The sequence below is a fragment of the Marmota flaviventris genome, chromosome 14 (assembly GCF_047511675.1).
Source record: "Marmota flaviventris isolate mMarFla1 chromosome 14, mMarFla1.hap1, whole genome shotgun sequence".
NCBI classification, from domain to species: Eukaryota; Metazoa; Chordata; class Mammalia; order Rodentia; family Sciuridae; genus Marmota; species Marmota flaviventris.
The window spans coordinates 20050751-20068905 of record NC_092511.1 but is presented as its reverse complement, the minus strand read 5'-3'; the positions used below and the strand labels follow the sequence as shown (position 1 = coordinate 20068905).

Sequence of the window (18155 nt, the reverse complement as noted above, 5' to 3'; positions counted from 1 at the left end):
TGCTTGGGCAACTTTCTCAACATCTCTGGACAATGTCTTCATCAGTGAACTGAGGTGAAGAACATCTTCCTCACAAGTTACCACATGAGTCAAACAGTGCCGAGCCAGGGCTCCCTAGAGAATTCCTTCCCACCTCACACCCAGTGTAATTGTTCTGGGGCCACTTTTTCTTATGGATAGCATGCCTTTATTTCACTTATTTATTTTTATGTGGTGCTGAGGATCGAACCCAGTGCCTCACGTATGCGAGGCGAGCGCTCTACCACTGAGCCACATCCCCAGCCCAACTTTGCCCTCACTTTCAGATGTGCATTTCGGCTTCCTTGATTACACCAGTAGAAACACAAAGGAGGTCTATGTATCTGAGTGACCTGCCACTAAGGTTTGGGTGCCCTTTCCCCTTTGGTTCTACCTGCCCCAGGATGCAGCTGGGCACTGCTAATCCTGGGTTTGAGCTGAATTTTCCATAGACTCTTAATACACCTTGTAGAGTGACCCTCGGGGCACTTTCCCATCGTGGTGAAATGCCCCTAGGACCCAGGGGAGAAGTGCATGGGATAGTCGTGGCGAAAGATTTTATTCCAAGCAAGCCAAGCTAGTCAGGCTGAGGCTGCAGGGGTCAGCCACTGGTATTATGATCTGTACTCAAAGTAGCAGTCCCTCCTCTGCCGCTCTTGTGCAGACACCCGCTTCCCCGATGGGTAGGTCTGGTAGGTCCTCAGGTTCTCAGGGGAGTTTCTTAAAAGGTACCACTTCTTCTTTGGGCTCAGAGGAGGCCTGGATGTGAGGAAGGAGTTGGAGTCAGGCAGTGTGGCCAGGAGGGAGGGTGAAGAAGGCCCAACAGGCCATGCCCACCATCAGCCCGGGCTGGCCCTGCTGGCTGCTCATTGGTTTAATCTGATGAGTCACCCTGACTTGAGAGGAAAGTGATTCGTGTTTACATAGTAGTACAGTGGTTAAGAATGAGGACGTGGGTGTCAGACAGAACTGACATGGATTCTGACCCTATCTCCTGCTGGAAATGGACCACTATTGGTATCACCTCTTAGCTTTTTTTTGAGGAGTAAACCAGCTACTGCATACAAAACACCTAACATAACACTGGACAAGAAGAAAATCCTCTACAAGTGTTACAAGAAGTAATGATGGTGATGGTGACAGTGACGATGATGGTGATGGTGGTTGTGGTGGTGGTGGTGGTGGTGGTGACAGTGATGGTGGTGGTGGTGGTGACAGTGATGGTGGTGGTGGTGATAGTGATGGTGGTGGTGGTTGTGGTGGTGGTGATGGGAATGGAATTCCAGAGGGGAGAGACTTGCCCCAGGCAAGAGAACTGACCCCAAACCCTCAAGCTGAAACACCTGTTGATCATCTGCCATGAGCATGGAACCATCAGCACCACAGGCTGCCGGCACTTTAGAAAAGAAAGAGAGCTGGGCTTTTACCAGCTCCCTGCAGCTTCAGGAGGGGCACATCCTGGAAAGAAGGTCCCAAGAGGCAACCTGTCCTCAGGACAGGCTCACTCTCTCCAAGGACTCACCGACCCAGAGCTATCCCAGGCAGTGGAGATGGTCAATCCAGAGTCTAGAGTTGGCCACAGGAGGAACAGTTGCCTTTCAAACCTGGCCTTCAGCTAGCCAGGCCATCCAGCCACAAGGCTCCAAGGCAGTCACTGAGTCTCAGGTTCCCTGTTTATAAAATAGACCCATCTACCCCACAGGCACTTCCAGAGGCAGACAAAGTCGTGTCTCTAAAAATCCATTAAACTGTATGGAAACAGCTGTGGCTTTATCTGAAACAAGGTAGCGAGGGCTGGGGCTCCTGATAGGGTCAGCACGGTTTGGAATCCTCAAATCTCTCCACTGACCTCCTGACGTTGTCCCTCCCCAAAGAGTCGGGCTGTGAGGGGCGGGGAAGGAACGGGCTGGGAGGCTAGCGAGGCATCAACCACCCTCCCACCTCTACCACAGGACATGTGTGGCCTTGTCATCCAGTGCCTGTGTGGCAGGAGGGAGCCTGGATCAGCTAGCAGGGCGGAGTGCTGGCCTTAGGAGGAAAGCCGCCCTCCCAGGTCAAAGCAGATGTGGAGGATGGGCTGTGAGAAACTTCTATATTTTGTTGGACGCCCAACTGAACTTTCAAGATATTTCCAAGTCCCAAGTGAGGGAATTGTTCTCCAGCCCCGCCCAGAACAAACCCAGTCTGGGCGGAGCTGGGGACGGATTCCTCATTTATTGAAGTGCCCTCCGCGTCCGCCAGAGGGCAGCAGCTCCCTGCCGCTCCACATTTGGACCAGTGAAGCTGCAAAGTTGGCCTTGCCAGAGAAAGAGTCCCCAAAGATCAGTGAGGGTGCTTCTAAACTCCCCGTGCATCTGATCGGGATGGCACTTTTCCTGGTTCTGCCCATTCAGGTTCCTGGCATCCCTCCTAAGGCTGCAGAAGCCAGGACTCCCTTGCTCTGAAGCTGCCACTTTGCACTGCAGGCACTTTAAGGCAAGGTTGTAAACGCAGGTCTCAGCCAAAGTGCTTCAAAACCCTGGGTGGGAGCAGGTGCCTGTGGGGGTGGTGGGGGGGGTGTTTGTTCAAGATGTGTCAGCGTGGATGGGGAAAGAGCAGCCACTCACAGGTCGGTAGGGATGGGGTACCGTTCCTGCTCCCTCACAGGTAGTACAAAGTAGGGGACCCGAGGCACCGTGCCGGTCTTGTCTAGGTAGTACTTCCGCTGCTGCTGTGCCAACTGCAGCCCGACCAAGGAAAAGATGACAGATTGTTAGTGACTTTAGGCACATGCCAGGCTGTACCTAGGCAGACGCAAAGCAGTCTCCTCTAATGTCCTTGGGGGAGTCTCCAAAGCTCCTGGAGTCCCACCACAACTGCTAACCTGCTGATATCCTCTCTGAGCCTCAGTTCTTTGTCCATCTAATGGGGATAATGACACACACACACAGAGACCACTTTTGCTGCAGAGAGTAGACAAGGACCAGCTAAGATAAGGTATGAAACCCCAGGTGAGCAGGGGCATGCACACCTGCTGTCCACACCAGCAGCATAAGCTTCTCTTCCTCCCTCTCCTCCCTTCCTAGACAGGGCATGTTCTGTTGTGTGAGCCAGGATGGAGGGAAGGGCTGTCACAGACTCACTGAGATGGCCCCATGGCTCTTCAGAGTTTGAGGGCATCTCATCATCCTGCCACTGAGGAAGCTGCCTTATCCCTACAAATCCCTTGCCCTGGCACCAGGTGGCACCTGTGTCCTTGCAATCCATCTGGGAGGGACATTTGTAACAGAAAGTGATGCAGAGAGTAGCATTCTGGGAACAGCACCAAATAAGCCCACACCCCACCAAGGGGTCAAGTCCAGCTCAGGCCCCCTGGGCCCTACTGGGATGGCTTCCAGAGCCACAAGGAGCAGGACAGAGCAATGGGGGTGTTGGGGACTCTGCTTCTTCCTCCTCTCCTCCCCCTAAGTAGTTTGGTATGGCTTGGGGCTCACCTTCAGAGGACCTGGGGATAGGGGAGGTGCACTGGGCACAGGGTCCAGGTGGGTATATCAGTAGACTGGACCAGGGTAGGGAGTTTCAGAGGGGCCTTTGCTCATGTATTTTCATCCTGTGGGTGAATCTTAGGCCTTTTGTTTCAGTGAGCAGGGGTTCATACGGCTGGGTACTACAAGGGACAGATGTCAGGTCAGGAACACCTCCGGAGGCCCCAGCTCCAGTGGCAGTGGGAATGAGCAGGAACAGGATCCACAGGAGCCCCTGGGTGGTGGAGGTCAGGGAAGCAGAGTCCGGAGGCCCCCCTCACTCCCCCTTCCCAAAATCCCAGGTTCCCTGCTGGCTCAGGGGCTCTGAGAAAGTAAATCAACATGCCCCAACCCTGCCATTGTCCCTCCCCAACAGGGGCAGCAGGTACGAGGGCAGTTCACCTGGTAGAAGTGAGCAAGCTCTCTGGATCGGTAGGCGTCCAGGTTGAAGCGATTGTAGCTGGGCAAGTTCAGGGAGCGGTCCCAGGTTTTCCAGTGGTCAATCAGCACCAGATTGGGGTTGGGGGAGAAGAGGGTGGGGAAGTGGCCACCACTGCTGAGGGGAGAGCTGCTCTTATCCATGGCTGCATTGCGGTGGTCCTGGAAGTACTTGAGGGTGATGGTACCGTAGGGAGCGCCGAAGGAGAAGTCAACACCAGGGACATGGCCTCGGTACCTGCAGTAGCAGTGGGGGAGGGGGAGATGCAGATCAGCAAAGAGCTCCCAAAGGCCCCGAAGACCTGAGGGGTCTAGCGGCCCCTCTGGTGTTGGGAGGGCTCCTGAGGTGCACTGACCAGTTCAGGCCAAGTGGACAGGAACCTGGGACTCTTCCTTTGCACCAAGGTCTCTGGGTGGGCATCTTCTACACTAGGGACCTACCCAGGGACCAGAACACCCTTGCTGCCCCTCATTCAGCTTGTAGGCAAATCACTGTCCCTCAGTGGGCCTCCGTTTCAGCCTGAAGATGTGGGGGACCTCCTTCAGCCTCGACATGCAGTAGTCATCTCATTATAGAGTTGAGAGACAATAGGAAGCTACTGGGGGTACAGCTGATGAAATGTCACAGGTGTTAGATTTGTGATAGCTGAGGCCTGGGATCGAATGTCCCCAACACCTCAGCTTCACATGGTGCTATTCAGATGGCCTGGAGGCCTTGAACACGCTTCTGGAGTGCCAACCGTCCCCGAGGAGCTCCATCACCCTCTGCCACCACGGAAGCCCAGTGAGAAGGACAGGAGATAAGTGGAGGCCCTTGGGGACACAGGCTCTCTCAAGACCCTTGGTTAAATGAAGCTCACATGGAGAGGGAGAGTCAGCAATGTCCAGAGTGTGGGCAGCGACCCTTGGCAGACACCAGAAGGATGCCTTTCCACTCAGCACAACCCTCAGGCTCCCGTTGAGCTCCCCGCCCTCTGAAACCTGGCTTTCCCCCATGATGCCATTGAAACTGTTCCTGACAGTGACCTTGTAGCTTCTGATCTGGGGACATTCTTTATCATCCTGGGCCTTCCTGCAGCCGTGGGCATGGCTGACCTCTCCTTTCTGGAAACACCCCTCTTGGTCATTTTCTCTTGGTCTCCACCCACACCCCGATGGTTCCTTCCTGGTCGCCTCATGATCCTTGTGTTCTACTTACCTTTTAAGTGCCTCGTTCCTGGGATCTGTCCTGGTGATGGCACCCATGGCCTTAACCACCACCACGTCACACCTCACCTACATTTCCAACCTGGGGTCTCCTCTAGCTCAGACTGCTATCCACTAGACCTTCCCTGGACATCCCCCAGGAGGATCTCCCACCTCCATCTTCCCCAACAGTCTGGCCCATCTCTGAAGAGTCCCTCCTCACTGGCCAGGTCAGAAACACAGGCATCCATCTCCTCATGTCCAGGTGGTAACCAGGTCCTGTGGCTCCACCTGAGCCCAGCCTCATCACCCCTCATCTGGACTCTGGCTCTCTATTTCCTAGCCGCATGCCCAACCCTACCACTCCCCACCCCAGTCCATTTTCTATATTTTGATCAGATTGAACTTTCCAAAGTCACATACTTAGCAAAGCATCTGAGGCTGTCTGGGATCTGACCTTTGCTTACCTCTCCAGTCTCAGCAGCCACCCTACACCCCAGTCCTAAGGAGTCACGGGATTCTCTAGCTCACTTGCTCTCTCTCTTCTTCCTGGTCTCTTCTCATGACCTAGGTCCTTCCTGTGTGTCTTCTGCCACCAGGACTTGAATTCTGTCTTCTCCATCCATCTCAACCCCTTTTCTTTTAAGACTTCCAAACATAACTTCTAAGGATTGCCACCTCTCCTAGATCTGGGTGGCATCCATTCCTTTTGCACCCTGAAGTCCCTCTTTGAGCGGCATCTCTCTGTGCTGCTACTGCCTCTTTACATCTCCTTGTGTCCCCCACCAGACAGTGAGCATCTCAGGGCCAGAGCTTGCTTGTGTTTTACTCGTCCAGGTAATACAGGGTCTCAGTACCAGGTCTGGCACATGGTATGTGGGTAGGAAATTGCTTATTAAACAAATAAAGAGGAGCGGATGGCATGCCTGTGGTACCTGTGATGTCCACAGTTGGACTTAAATGAACACCAAAGACTACTGCTCATGCTCTGGGGACCTCTAGCACATGTCCTAAGACCCTCATCCATGAAACTCGACATCCTCCCTTCTCTCATTCCTGTGTCCTAATCACCTGCACAACACTCCCAGGGAAGCCCAGGAGTGCTGGGAGCCAGCTCTGCCCCCTCTGCTGTGACATCTCAGGTACTCATTGAGCCCCGAGGGCTTGGAGGTTGGATCCTCAGTACCTCTGGGGGTTGCCTTGGGTATCAGTCTCCTCACTGAAAGGGAGGGTGTTGGCCTAGAATTAGGTGGGAATGTGTGGTTTCTTTCTTTGAGTCTTCAGGAAAAAGAAGAAAGTTAAGCAGAGGGACTACTGAAGATTTCTCCGCCATTGTCTGCTGTAGGCAAAATATCGAGGGCCCTCCTGCTTCCTGGTGCTACCGGCTCCCTGCTGCCAGCCTCATGGCCTCGCCCCATCCTCTCTCCTCACGTTCCTTGACTTCATGGGCATGCTCCCCTGGACACCATGACCCCACTGGTCCTAAAGTTTTCCCACCTCAGAGCCCTTCCTGCCAATGGCCATGCCTCATTCTGATGTGGGAAGATGGGGAGTTGGGAGTTCTTGTTGCCCCGCCCCATGAGCCTGCATGGTCACCTCTGTCACTTCCAGGAGACTCTGTCCAGAGGTTCCCCCCTTGGGTATCTGTAGCCCACCTCCCCTGCTGTACCCTCACTCCAGGCTTCTCTCTCTCTTTTTCCCTCTTTCCTCTCTTTTATCTCCCTCTTTCTTGCCCCCCTTCTCAAAATAGAGTCTCACCATGTTACCTAGGCTGGTCTCAAACTCATGGGCTCAAGCAAGCCTCCTGCTTCAGCCTCTGAGTTGCTGGGACTACAGGCGCACACCACCATATCAGGCCCTCTCTGCCATCTTTAATGTCTCCTTCTCCCTTGGCTTCCTCCCCTCCGCCTAGAGATGTGTGTGAGCCTTTTTAGATTGCAAAATTCCTCAGTACACCTCCCGCCCTCCCACACACTACCCTTTCTCTTTATTTCCTAATCTCTCCACAGAATACCCTGTACCTTCTGCCTTTATTTCTTCAACCCCTACTCTTTCTTGGCATTCCTTGGTCTGACCTCTGACCCACCACTTATACATGAACCTCCACTTTTTAAATTACAGTCACGTAAGGCCATCCAATGTCCTTGGTTCACATTGCCTCTCTGCAATATTTTCACTAATGTAGAAATTTGTTTGAAAGAAAACATATCCTGAGAAGTAGAAGCAGAGTTCCTGAGAGTGTTTCACGCTGTAATTGAAACTTCCTAGAAATATAGATTCAATAAATTGAGAGGTCAAGGCCAACAGAGACAAGAAGATTCGGCTTCCTTTTATCCTGAGTCCTGGTATGGAGAAAGCTCCAGGCCACCCTTGCTCCTGCATATTGGAGGCAGAGGAACTTCTGAGTGGTGAGGTGAAGGGAGAAAATGGGCCACTTGTAGCCCAATCCTCCTTCCTCCTTTCTCTCAGGAGCAAGGACGCTCCCAACTCCCCGTTATGCCAGAAATTCCACAGGAACAGGCTCCAGCCCTGGATGTCTCAATCTGGGGTTTGGTGCATCTAGGACCCATTCTCTAATATCAGCTCTTCCTCTCTTTTCAGCTGGTTCAGAATAGAGAATAAAAGAAGAGACACTAGTTGTCAGGTGCTGCCAACCCCCCATAAAAAAAGAAAGCAACATAAATATAAAGAGAAGAACGTAGCCCAAGAAGGTCACACCAGCCAAGTGGCCAGCCAGGTGTAATGCCAGGTCTTTCCTAACACAAGAGAACTCAGGAAATGAACACTCACAGGCGCTTCCAGAAAGTAGCGTGCAGTGACTACCCCCTGCCAACCAAGAGGTGCTCAAAAGAAAAAAAAATCAGTAAATTAATAACTAAGTAATGTGGATCGTCTGTGAGAATGAGGGGTGGTGATCTTCAAACTTATTTGAGAATAGAACTCGGAATAGCAACCAGGTGAGCGCTGCTTGCAGAGCAGAATGGAAATGTTATAAAACCTGTCAAAGTAAAAATAACGTAAGCAACCAAAATTGGGGGGTGGGTGGAGGGAGAAGGGAGTGCACTTACTAAGAATGCCACCAAGCAGTCAACCCATGACATCAGAAATGGAAACATGTCGCTAAAAATACAGAACATAATGACTCTCACCCTTTGATGGCTTTTATGCTCTCTCCCTTTAGAGGGATCTTTTAGGGATTAATATCTCTTATGATGAGTTGACATTGATCTAAGTTCTGCCTATTCTTCCATTTTATTTCAGCTTCTTTCTCTTAAATCCTAGGAAGATTAAATTTCATGCTTTTCATTTTGAAATAACAAATAGGATATTGTCGTATTTTCATAAAATTTGCTTTCATCTACCTCTCCTTCCACTCCTCCATAAGGTCTTTCATCTGAATGCAAACCTAAAGAGAGACGTGGTGTGAAGTCCCTCAAATGGTAACCCTGGTGAATTCTGAGTATTTGGACTTAACGGTGATTTTTTGTTTTCTTCTTTATGTGCAGGTCATTTTTTAAAATGGCATTAAAAGTCACTTTGTTGGGAACTCACTGTGTGCTGGCATGATGCTAGGTCTGGTAACACTCAGCCTCTATGCTTGCTCAAGGGTTATGGAGTCAAGAGGGGTATGTCCTATGTGCCAAGGCTGTGTCAGTATCAGCAGGACCAGATCCAACCCAAGTCCAACCTAGTTCGAGGCTCTCACACTGTGCCATGCAAAGAGGAAGGTCATTCCCATGGTGGGCGACAGGCCATGGATATTGCTCTACCCCCCCCCCCCGCCCCCTGCTCATCTTCTGGTGTTGATGTTGCCCTGGGTCCTCTTTCCTTTTCAGGGATCCACTGTTTCCAGGATAACTCATCCACTTGAGACCTCCCTCACACCAGTGGTGCCCAGATCTATGTCCCAGTCCCCCACAATTCTCCTGGCAATAGATGCACACACTCCATTGCCCACACAGGGCCTGCCCAGCATCGCTGAAACCAGCCTGCTTCTCCTCCTTCCCTAGTTAACACCACCCAGCCCACCCTTCACCTAAACTAGAGACCAGGATTGGGTGGCCCCGCCATCCTCCCCATCCATCACTCTCCACACCCAGGGCTCCTTCCATCTCCCGCAGGTGCCCTTGAAGCATCTTCTTTGCCCTCTCCCATCCCACTGCAGCGCTCAACTGACAGTCTCCAATCTGCTAGTAGGTCTCCTAGGCCAAGCTTCGCCCCCTGCAGCCTGCATCCACACTGAGACCAGAGCATCTTCCTCGCCTCTTCTCACCTCCCCATGGGTGCCCCAGGCCCAGCAGCAGTACTCACAGTCCTGGGGCCCTTGTGCCCCCAGGCCTCCGAGCCTGGCAGGAGTCCCTCTACCTGGAATGCTGTGCACCTGGGCCTTCACCACCACTCAGGAAAAGCTAGCCCTCTCTGCTGCCTTCCCAGACCGTACCCCCATACCTAGCATCTATGCTCAGAAATAGGCTTATCATCCATCCCCAAGTTCACATTCCTGTCCACGTGAGTCCACCTCCTCTGCTAATTTGCGTTCTCCCCGATCCTCAGCACCCGGCATATGACAAGTATTCAAGAAATGCTCGCTGGTGGAGGGAGAAGTCCAAAACCCCCAGGTAGCTCTGATCATCCGAGAGCTCGAAGCATCCACCCACAGGGGCGTTGGGCTCCTTGGAAGAAAGAAGCTATAGAAACATGACTTGTTCTTGTGATTCTTCTCTTCGCCACCCCCAAGCTCTCTGCCATGCTCCTCCTCTGCTCCCAGCTTTCCTACCCTCTCTGAATGCCAAGATATTTGCATCCTAATAGAATAGAAGCCCCCTCCTCCGCAGCGCTCCCAAGTTCTGCCTGGTTTTCCTTGCATGTGGCACTCAGTAGGCACATCTTGGCAAGCTAGGTCTATATCCCTTGTATGCACCTGCCTTTGTGTGCCTTAAGCGTGACTCCAGGGCACCTCTGCAGTAGAGCCTTCTACGGCCCTGTTTTAGTGGGTTTGTGGCAGGCCCAGGTAGAAAGGCCAGAAGGAAATGGCATCCAGCAGTCCCATGGCACCATCAGACCTCCTTTTTGACCTCTTCATCTGCTCCAGTCCCTTGATGTGCACCTGAGTCCCTCCATCCACCCGCACACAGGAGACAGGAGTCAGGCCCCTGAGCAGTAATCGCATGTGGATTCTAACACCCAATGTGGATTACTGTGTGCACAAGAAACAGTCCCTTCCTGCCTCTTAATAGCATTGGTTGGCACCATAGCTACCATTAAAATTAATTACCACGAGCCATCAGGGATCCCACGAGCAGTCTTATTAACTAATTAACTTGTTACTATTCGGCGTGTCCCCATTCCATGTGCAGTCTCTGCTCCACAACGCCTCCTGCTGCAGACAGTTCTGATGGGAGCCTTCCCCCGAGCAGAACCTGTGGGCTCCCCACTGCCTACAAAGTTAAGAACAACTGGGCCAGCTGCCCGGGGAGCCCCGACAGGGGCCTGAGGAGAGGTCTTTCTGGCCTTGTCATCCACTCTCACATGGCAGCTTTTCTGCTCTAGCCAAATAGGCCATTTGCTGCTTTGAAAGCACATCCTGCCGACATTAGCCTGTGCTTTTGCTCACGCCATCCCCTCCGTCCAGAAGCTCTCTGAACACCTCCACTGTGGCCCCATCCATTTTCCAGGTATCTTTCAAATACCCTCCATTCCAGGGAGCCTCTTCTCACCCACCCCACAGCCCCCACCTGTCCTCGCCCATTTGATCATCTTTGCTATTGAGCTTCTCTGAAGTCTCAGGTTACAGTCTATTGTATTTGTAACATTCTGCACCCTTGGGATATTATTTCTTCCTGAATTATAGAGTCCCTGGGGAGAAAGGGCCATGGTTTCCTTCAATGTGCTAACCTGCCATTCCTCAAATGGGAGATGCTCTGTAAATATTTATTAGATCCAGCTGACAAATGGAGTCATGTTTTTAAGGTTTTTCTTCAGGAGAGGAGGGTCCCTGTTAAAAAAAAACCAGGTTTCCCAGGGCTCCCAGCCTTCCTTTCTTAGGGGCTCCCCAATTCCTCCCAGCCATGTGAGAGGCAGCAGTTACTATAATCTCCTCCCACTTCCTTGAACGACTGAGAGATGAATTCCAGGGAGGAGACAGGGACTGGCCTTGGGACAGAGGAGCAGGACAGGGCTGAGGGAACGGCATGGCCTGTGGGCCCTCTGAAAAGAAGGCAGAAGGGTGGACCGAGGCCCCTGTGTGCACAAGGAACAGTTCCTTCCTGAGAACAGGCGGCCACTGGAGGTCAGGGATGGGACTTGGGGTCCTGCAGGGACAGGACCTGGAAGACAGGTGCAACTTTAGAATTTAGTTTCTGCTCCTGTATTTTGTACTTCTGGGCTAGAATGCAGGCCGGCTCTGCTCTCACAGCTGGGAATGAGAATTGACAGAAAGTAGCTCTCTGCTGCGTCTCAGTCAGACCTTGCAGCCTGGGGCTGGAGGCTGCCAAGGAGAATGGGACATGTGGAAGGCCCCACACTGGGGACTCATTTTTTAGGGAAAGGGTGCTGGAGATTGAACTTAGGGGCACTCAACCACTGAGCCGTATCCCCCACCCTATTTTGTATCTTATTTAGAGACAGGATCTCACTGAGTGGCTTAGCACCTCACTTTTGTTAAGGCTGTCTTTGAACTCTCCATTCTCCTGCCTCAGCCTCCCATGCTGCTGGGATTATAGCCATGTGCCACTGTGCCTGGCACTGGGAACCCTTTTTAGAAATGCTTAGAAAACAGGCCCACACCTGCCCCTTCACAAGGGTCCTCTGCATTGCAGAATGCCAATCATCCTTATTCCTGGTAGCATCTTGAAATCACCTGGAAGAATTAAAAAACTCTGATGCCTGGGTGAGTGGGCAATGCCCAAACAATTATATCAGAACCTCTAGATGGTACCTGAGCATGAGTATCCATTAATGCTTCCCAGGAGATCCTAACGTCAACATCTGGGCACACAGCCCTGCATCTTCCCGGGTAGATGAGATGGCCTTGGTTTCATACCCAGGACATACTGGCCCAGCACCAAGGCCTGCGCTGGAATGGAAGGGGCTTGAGAGATGCTCCTGCCAAAACCTCTTTCCATTGCCCTGCTGGACCCTCACTCCTGAGGGCTGAGGCATGGGCCTGGGGAAATGGCAGAGGCAAGCAATACTGCAGGTGGCTGGCATGAGTTCGCACCAGCTTCAAGAGAGTTATTTCTAAATTTTCATGAATGTGTCAAGTCTGTTGTCTAAAAAGTCAGTATCGAAGGGGAAATAGTGGGGAATGATACTGGCCAAATTATACTGTTATATCACATGCATGCACAAATATGTAACAACGAATCCCGCCATTATGTATAATTATAATACACCAATAAATATATGGAGGAAAATCCAATATTAAAAATTAAATCATATAAAGTTATAATTAAACAAATCATATTAAAAACAAAGGTAAAATGTGCCCAAAACATCACTTCCTAATCATTTTACACTTTACTACTGTCTGGGCTCTCAAGGTCATTTATGTCTATTATATCTTAGAGTACCAATACAGTGTCCCCTTTATTGGTTGGGGGTACATTCCAAGACCCCCAGAATGCCTGAAACTGCAGGTAGGACTTTGAACTCTCTATATGTACTATGATTTTTCCTGTACATTCATACCTATGATAAAGTTTAATTTACAAAATTAGGCACAGTAAGAGATGAACAACAGTAATGGTAGATAGAATGATTATAACAATATACTGTATTTAGAAGTTAATTCAAACTTGCATTGTTTATTTCTGGAATTTTCCATTCAATATTTTCAGACCACAGTTGACATCCAGTAACCAAAACTTCAGAAAGTGAAACCTCCATGAAGGGAACCACTGTCCCTTATGATGATGTGCAGCTGCACATCACACCAGCTCATTTGGGGACACCATGTTGCTAGCTACACCTTGAAATCAGCCGTGGAGTATTTACACCATATGGGTGAAGGTTTTTTTCCTCCAGAGAAACCCTTATCAGCATACCACAGGGTACTTGTGTCTGCTGTACACAGACTCTGGGCATGGGGCACAACCATCTTTGTAAGTCCACCCTCCTGAGAATTGTGATTATAGAACACACTGGCGTAAGACCCAGCTCAGTGCACGCGTGGGCACCGCTGCCAGTCCAGGAAGATGGAGAGAAGGGCTGGATATGAGTCCTCCTGTCCTCACCCTTGGTGAGAGTGGCTGGGTGGGAACTGTGGGCATCAGGGGCAGTAGCAGGCTGGGCATGAATGAACGCACTGAGAGCCCAGGGAGCTTGGTGGGAGGCAGGGAGCCAGGGAAGGTGCCACCCAGGCCTGACCTGCAGGCAGGATGCAGACACTCACTGAGGCTGGTTTCATCCCTTAAAAAACCTTACAGCCCCAGGGACTCTGACCCAAGAGATCCCTGTCCACTGCAGGTTGGCCCCCAGGCCAGGCATCTTCAGGTACTGCTTCTGGCAAGGTGCCAGGACCTGTGTTGCCCAGAAGCATCAAGGAACAAAATGGAACCTCCTAGTCATCTATCTGAAGACCAGCATCATCGGCATCTCCCACCACTGCCCACCCCCGCCCCCAGCCTAACCACAGGCCTTGAACATCTTGAAATTGCAGAGATCTAAGAATAATAGCTAACAAGTACCAAGTCCCAGGCTTTATGCATATTAACTGATTTAAGGCTCCTTTAATCTGCACACCATTATTATCCCCATGTGACAGGATAGATAACTTGCCTCCGAGTAAGGAGGGTATGGAGTCAGGATTCAAAATAGGCAGGAAGGTTCCAGAGTCTCTCAATGTCTACTCCACTCCCTCCCTGCTAACTGAAGGAAGCAGAATGAGAGGCTGTGGGAGGGATGGGTAGACATTGGGGCGAGCTGGGGTATTTGAAATCACAAAGTCATGGAAGGACAACTTACTTGCTGAATGTCCTTGAGCAAACTGCTCATTCCTCATCTGGGTTGTGAAGAGTTTTTTTTTTTTTTTTTTTAATGATTTGTATGAGCTGGGTGTGTAGTTCAGTGGTAGAGCACTTGCCTAGCATGTGCAAGGCCTTGGGCTCAATTCCCAGCACTGCTAAAGAAGAAATAAATAAATAAAAATAAAATAAGGGTTTGTGAAGACCCACACAGTGTTCAGACATAGGGATTCATGGTACTACCACTGGGGACCAGTCACTGGATCCAGCCCACCTTTACCATGACCCACATAGGGCTCAGGCAAGACCCTCAAGACATCAGGGCCCACATCTGGAACAGGAGGGAGCTGCCTGATCTCTGAGGTCCTCACCAGGCAGAATAGTCTCTGCCTCTATGAATAAAATTGCAAAAGGGTTGATTTGAGTGTCAGAAGAAACTGGCTATGCTATAAAATCTGTGATTAATGTTTGAAAAAACACACAAAAATAATAATTATCCAAGTGTGGCTAGGAATCTTGGATCCTTTCATTTAGAGAACAAAATTGCAATAAGTAGTGTTCAGAAACATAAAACAACTGAATGGGGCTCTTTAAGGAGAGCACGTCCCTCCCAGAAAAACCCAGATGAGAAAGCTGAGGACACAGCCTCAGCTGCTCAACCTCTCCCAGGCCAGGCTTGAAGCCATATTTTTGACATGTGTTATCATCATTTCCATATCAATCACAGGACAGAACAAGCGCTCGAGGGACTGCAGACAAGTGGTGTGATGGAGAAGCAGCCTGGGATTTGCTTCTGAAATGTGCAGCTCCCATCCCTTCCGGACAGAGCAGGGAGCCACGAGGCAGGGTTTGCAGGTGCACAGGCCTTGCCACATGGGCAGCAAATGGCCAAGGAGCTGGGCAACAGAAGACCTTCCAACAGAGACTGGGGCGGGGGGGCCTAAGAAAAATAAAATCTCAACGTATAAAACCAAACCTCATAATAAACATTCCAGAATGTGGAGTAAACACCACTAGCCAAAGCAGCAGAGATGGATTTACACTAAATCTTAGGTATTTACACGAGACTGGGAGCCCCTCAAAGGACAGCCCCTTCCTGACTTGTTTGTCTTTGTCTCTCCAGAATCTTTTTTTTAAAGGTGGATACAATATCTTTATTTTATTTTTATATGTGGTGCTGAGGATTGAACCTAGTGCCTCACATGTGCTAGGCGAGCGCTCTACCATTTGAGCCATAACCCCAGCCCAAAGTCTCTCCAGAATCTCACTGCAACACCTGGTATGCCCAAGGTGAATGCCTCATTGAATTAACAGGCAAATTCTAAGTCCCCTTTTCCAACACCCTTGGCTTGGCTTCTGGAAATGATAAATCAGCTTTGTCTGTGGGAATCAAAATAGCTTTTGAGCTGTCCAAGACCCAGAGAAAGGTCTTGTCCACAGGAGGGCTGAATGAAAGCTAGAGCCCCAGCCCTTGGATACAGCTACTTTTGCATGCAAGGTCTCCGGAAATGATGCTAATATGACAAGCCCCTCCATATCTTGTTTATTCAGCTTGAAAATGGGCCAAACTTCATACAAAATATACTGTGAGTCTGTTCACTTTGCAGGAGAGAGTATGTGGGTATTTTGTTTTTGTTTTTTGTCTTTTTCCGCCCATTTGGAGACCCTGTCTGTAGAACTCTCAAGGCATGAATTTCACTCACTCATTCTATACCAGCTTGCTGATACTGGCCAGGTGGCTTTTCTGAATCCAGTCCCAGCCCTCCTTACCCATGCTGACTGAGAGGAAAGATTAGACAATCTTATGTCCTTAGAAGAAGGGAGATCCGGAGCAGAAATCGCACACCTTAGGAGAAAGGGTCAACGAATAGGAGGGAACAATTGGACTTGCATTTTAGATGTTTGGAGCTTGAAAACACTCAAAGGGAGGGTTGGTGCTGCATTTGAAAACGCTAATGGGAAGGCAGCTCTCAGGGCTGGTGCAGGAAGCTCTCAAAGAAAAAATTCTGTGAAGATAAAGTGAGATCAGCGAAAGGACCGGCCACAAAGTCAGGTGGATAGTGCACACTACCATCCATCAACTACTGCCCACCCTACCCTGCCAGATTCTGCCAACGGGCACCCACCAAGTTTCCTTCCATCCTTCAGCCCACGAATCCTAATCTTGCCGAATCCTGGGTGCCCGGCACGGTCCTGCTTCTTTCTGGGGGGCTCCTCATGGTCTATGTGTTCCTGACTAGTGCCCACTGGCACGAGGTCCGGTTAGCCCAGGCTGGCTCTGCCCTTGCTCTGGGCGACCGACATCCTACTAAGGGAATCTGGAGAGCCCGCTGCTGCTCACACCCGCCCGCTGCCCGCTCTCACAGCCCGCACCCCCAGGAGGGCCCCCGAGCCGGGAGGAAGATCCGCGCCTCTGGGTGTCTTCAGACCCCGGAGGCGCGAGGGGCGGAGTTTGCGGACCCGGGAGGGGGCGTGCCGAAGGGGCGGGGGCGGGGCGCGGGACTCGGTCCTGCCGGCGCGCTGCGGCTTACCCGGGCATGAGGCTGGGGGGCACGAAGGCGGCGTTGAACTCGGTCAGTAAGGTGCCGGCGCTGCGGGAAGCCATGGTGGGTGCGGTGAGCGCGCGGCTAGCCCCGGCGCTTCGGCTCGTGCCCGGCGGTAAACAGCCCGCGGGTCACCCGGCAACTGAGCGCCTGGCAACGCGAGTCTGGCCCCAGCGACCCTCGCATTCCGGGACACTGGGTCCTTCTCGCCGTTCCCTCCCTGGAGCAGCCCCCACGGGGCGCTCCCCAAAGGTGCCGCCCCGGAGCACCCTGTCTCTATTTGCTTTGCTCTGACCGCCTCAAAAACCGAGCTTGCCCTCAAGCCTCAGTTTTCACATCCACGAAAGGGCTCAGCTGCCAAATGGAGGTGGAAATGCCAAATGGAGATGTTGTCCCAAGTGCCCTATCTAGTGGTGACTGGCTTGGAACGCTATGGTGGGAAAGGACAGGCGGCTCACCTGGCTTTGAAGGAGGATCAGGCCCAGGAGCCATCCCTCCCACAGTGCCCCAGTTCTGTGGGGATTCCAGGAAGAGGCTCTGCAGTAGGCCCCGCTTGGTGTGTTTGCCTAGGACTCTCTAATTTAAGAGTGTGGAGGGGGCGTGTGCATGCCCTTTGGGCAGAGGGGCATTTTTCTCATTAATCTCTCCTTTCTCCCTGGAAACTTCCTCTCCCCCTCCTTTTGTTCCTCAAGCTGCTCCACAAAAGTAGTTTTATAAGTAAGGGTCAAAAATCAAATTACAAAAATGTCTGGGTCCGTGATTTCCATTAGTCTCCAATCCACAGTTCACTGGGGCCCTGGAGTCTGCAGTGTTGGTATTTGCCCCACAGAGCAAATCATCTGAGGATCCCTGTGAGCTTTGCTTTATCTTAAGCCTCCCTGGGCCTCTACATCTGGACTTCTCCAGGCCACCCTCTTATCAGCCCTAGGCAGTGTGCTGGGCAGAGCCAGGATCTTATGTATTGCATGAGGGTTAAGCGTATGGGACAGCTTCCAAAGTGCCATGCTGTCTGTGGTTTAGACCCAGACCCTCCCTCCCTGGCAGCAATTCTGGAATCAATTAAGAATGCCTGCAGTTTGCCTTCATTGCTCACAGTCCATCTCTTCCCCTCAGAGGTCAGAAGAGAAGCATCACCTACAGAGTTGGACTCTGTAAATGGCAGCTGGTGAAGACACTAATGAGCTCGCAGGATGCCATTGCAACCAGAATTCTCCAGAGATGCTCTCTGACAGGTGACAAGGAAACTGGAAGGAGCCACAGGCTTGCAAGAGGCACAAAAAGCAGAACTGAGACCTGGTGGGAGAAGGAGCCACAGGGATAAGTGGAAGGAATGGCCACCCATCCTTCAGAATCCAGTCATATCTATTTTTTCCTGAAGTCTCCTTGGGGAACATGCACTACAATAAGAAAAATGTTAGGAAAAATGTTGAAAGAGCAATCCCGGACTCAGATGTGACTACTTCAGGAAGGCTTTCCAATGACCCCAATGGGGCTGCTCACAGTTC

At 51.3% G+C, this 18155-nt stretch overlaps 1 protein-coding gene across 1 annotated transcript; it reads right to left on the bottom strand.

Annotated features, from left to right (window-relative positions):
- Positions 1-632: 632 nt before the first annotated feature.
- Cimip2c (ciliary microtubule inner protein 2C) lies at positions 633-16712 on the bottom strand. The gene is made up of 4 exons (XM_027933358.2): positions 16639-16712; positions 3924-4197; positions 2625-2737; positions 633-777 (listed from the first exon to the last, which is right to left on the bottom strand). The coding sequence occupies exons 1-4, from the start codon at positions 16710-16712 to the stop codon at positions 633-635; spliced, it is 606 nt and encodes a 201-aa protein (XP_027789159.2).
- Positions 16713-18155: the final 1443 nt, after the last annotated feature.

What these genes read in the sequence shown, in the direction of transcription:
- Cimip2c (XM_027933358.2), bottom strand. Translation starts at nt 16,712, where the DNA reads ATGGCTTCCCGCAGCGCCGGCACCTTACTGACCGAGTTCAACGCCGCC. An exon ending in CCCCCCAGCCTCATGCCCGG is followed by an intron (nt 4,198 to 16,638) that starts GTAAGCCGCAGC and finishes CTGCTACTGCAG; the next exon opens with GTACCGAGGCCATGTCCCTG. An exon ending in AGCTTGCTCACTTCTACCAG is followed by an intron (nt 2,738 to 3,923) that starts GTGAACTGCCCT and finishes GTCGGGCTGCAG; the next exon opens with TTGGCACAGCAGCAGCGGAA.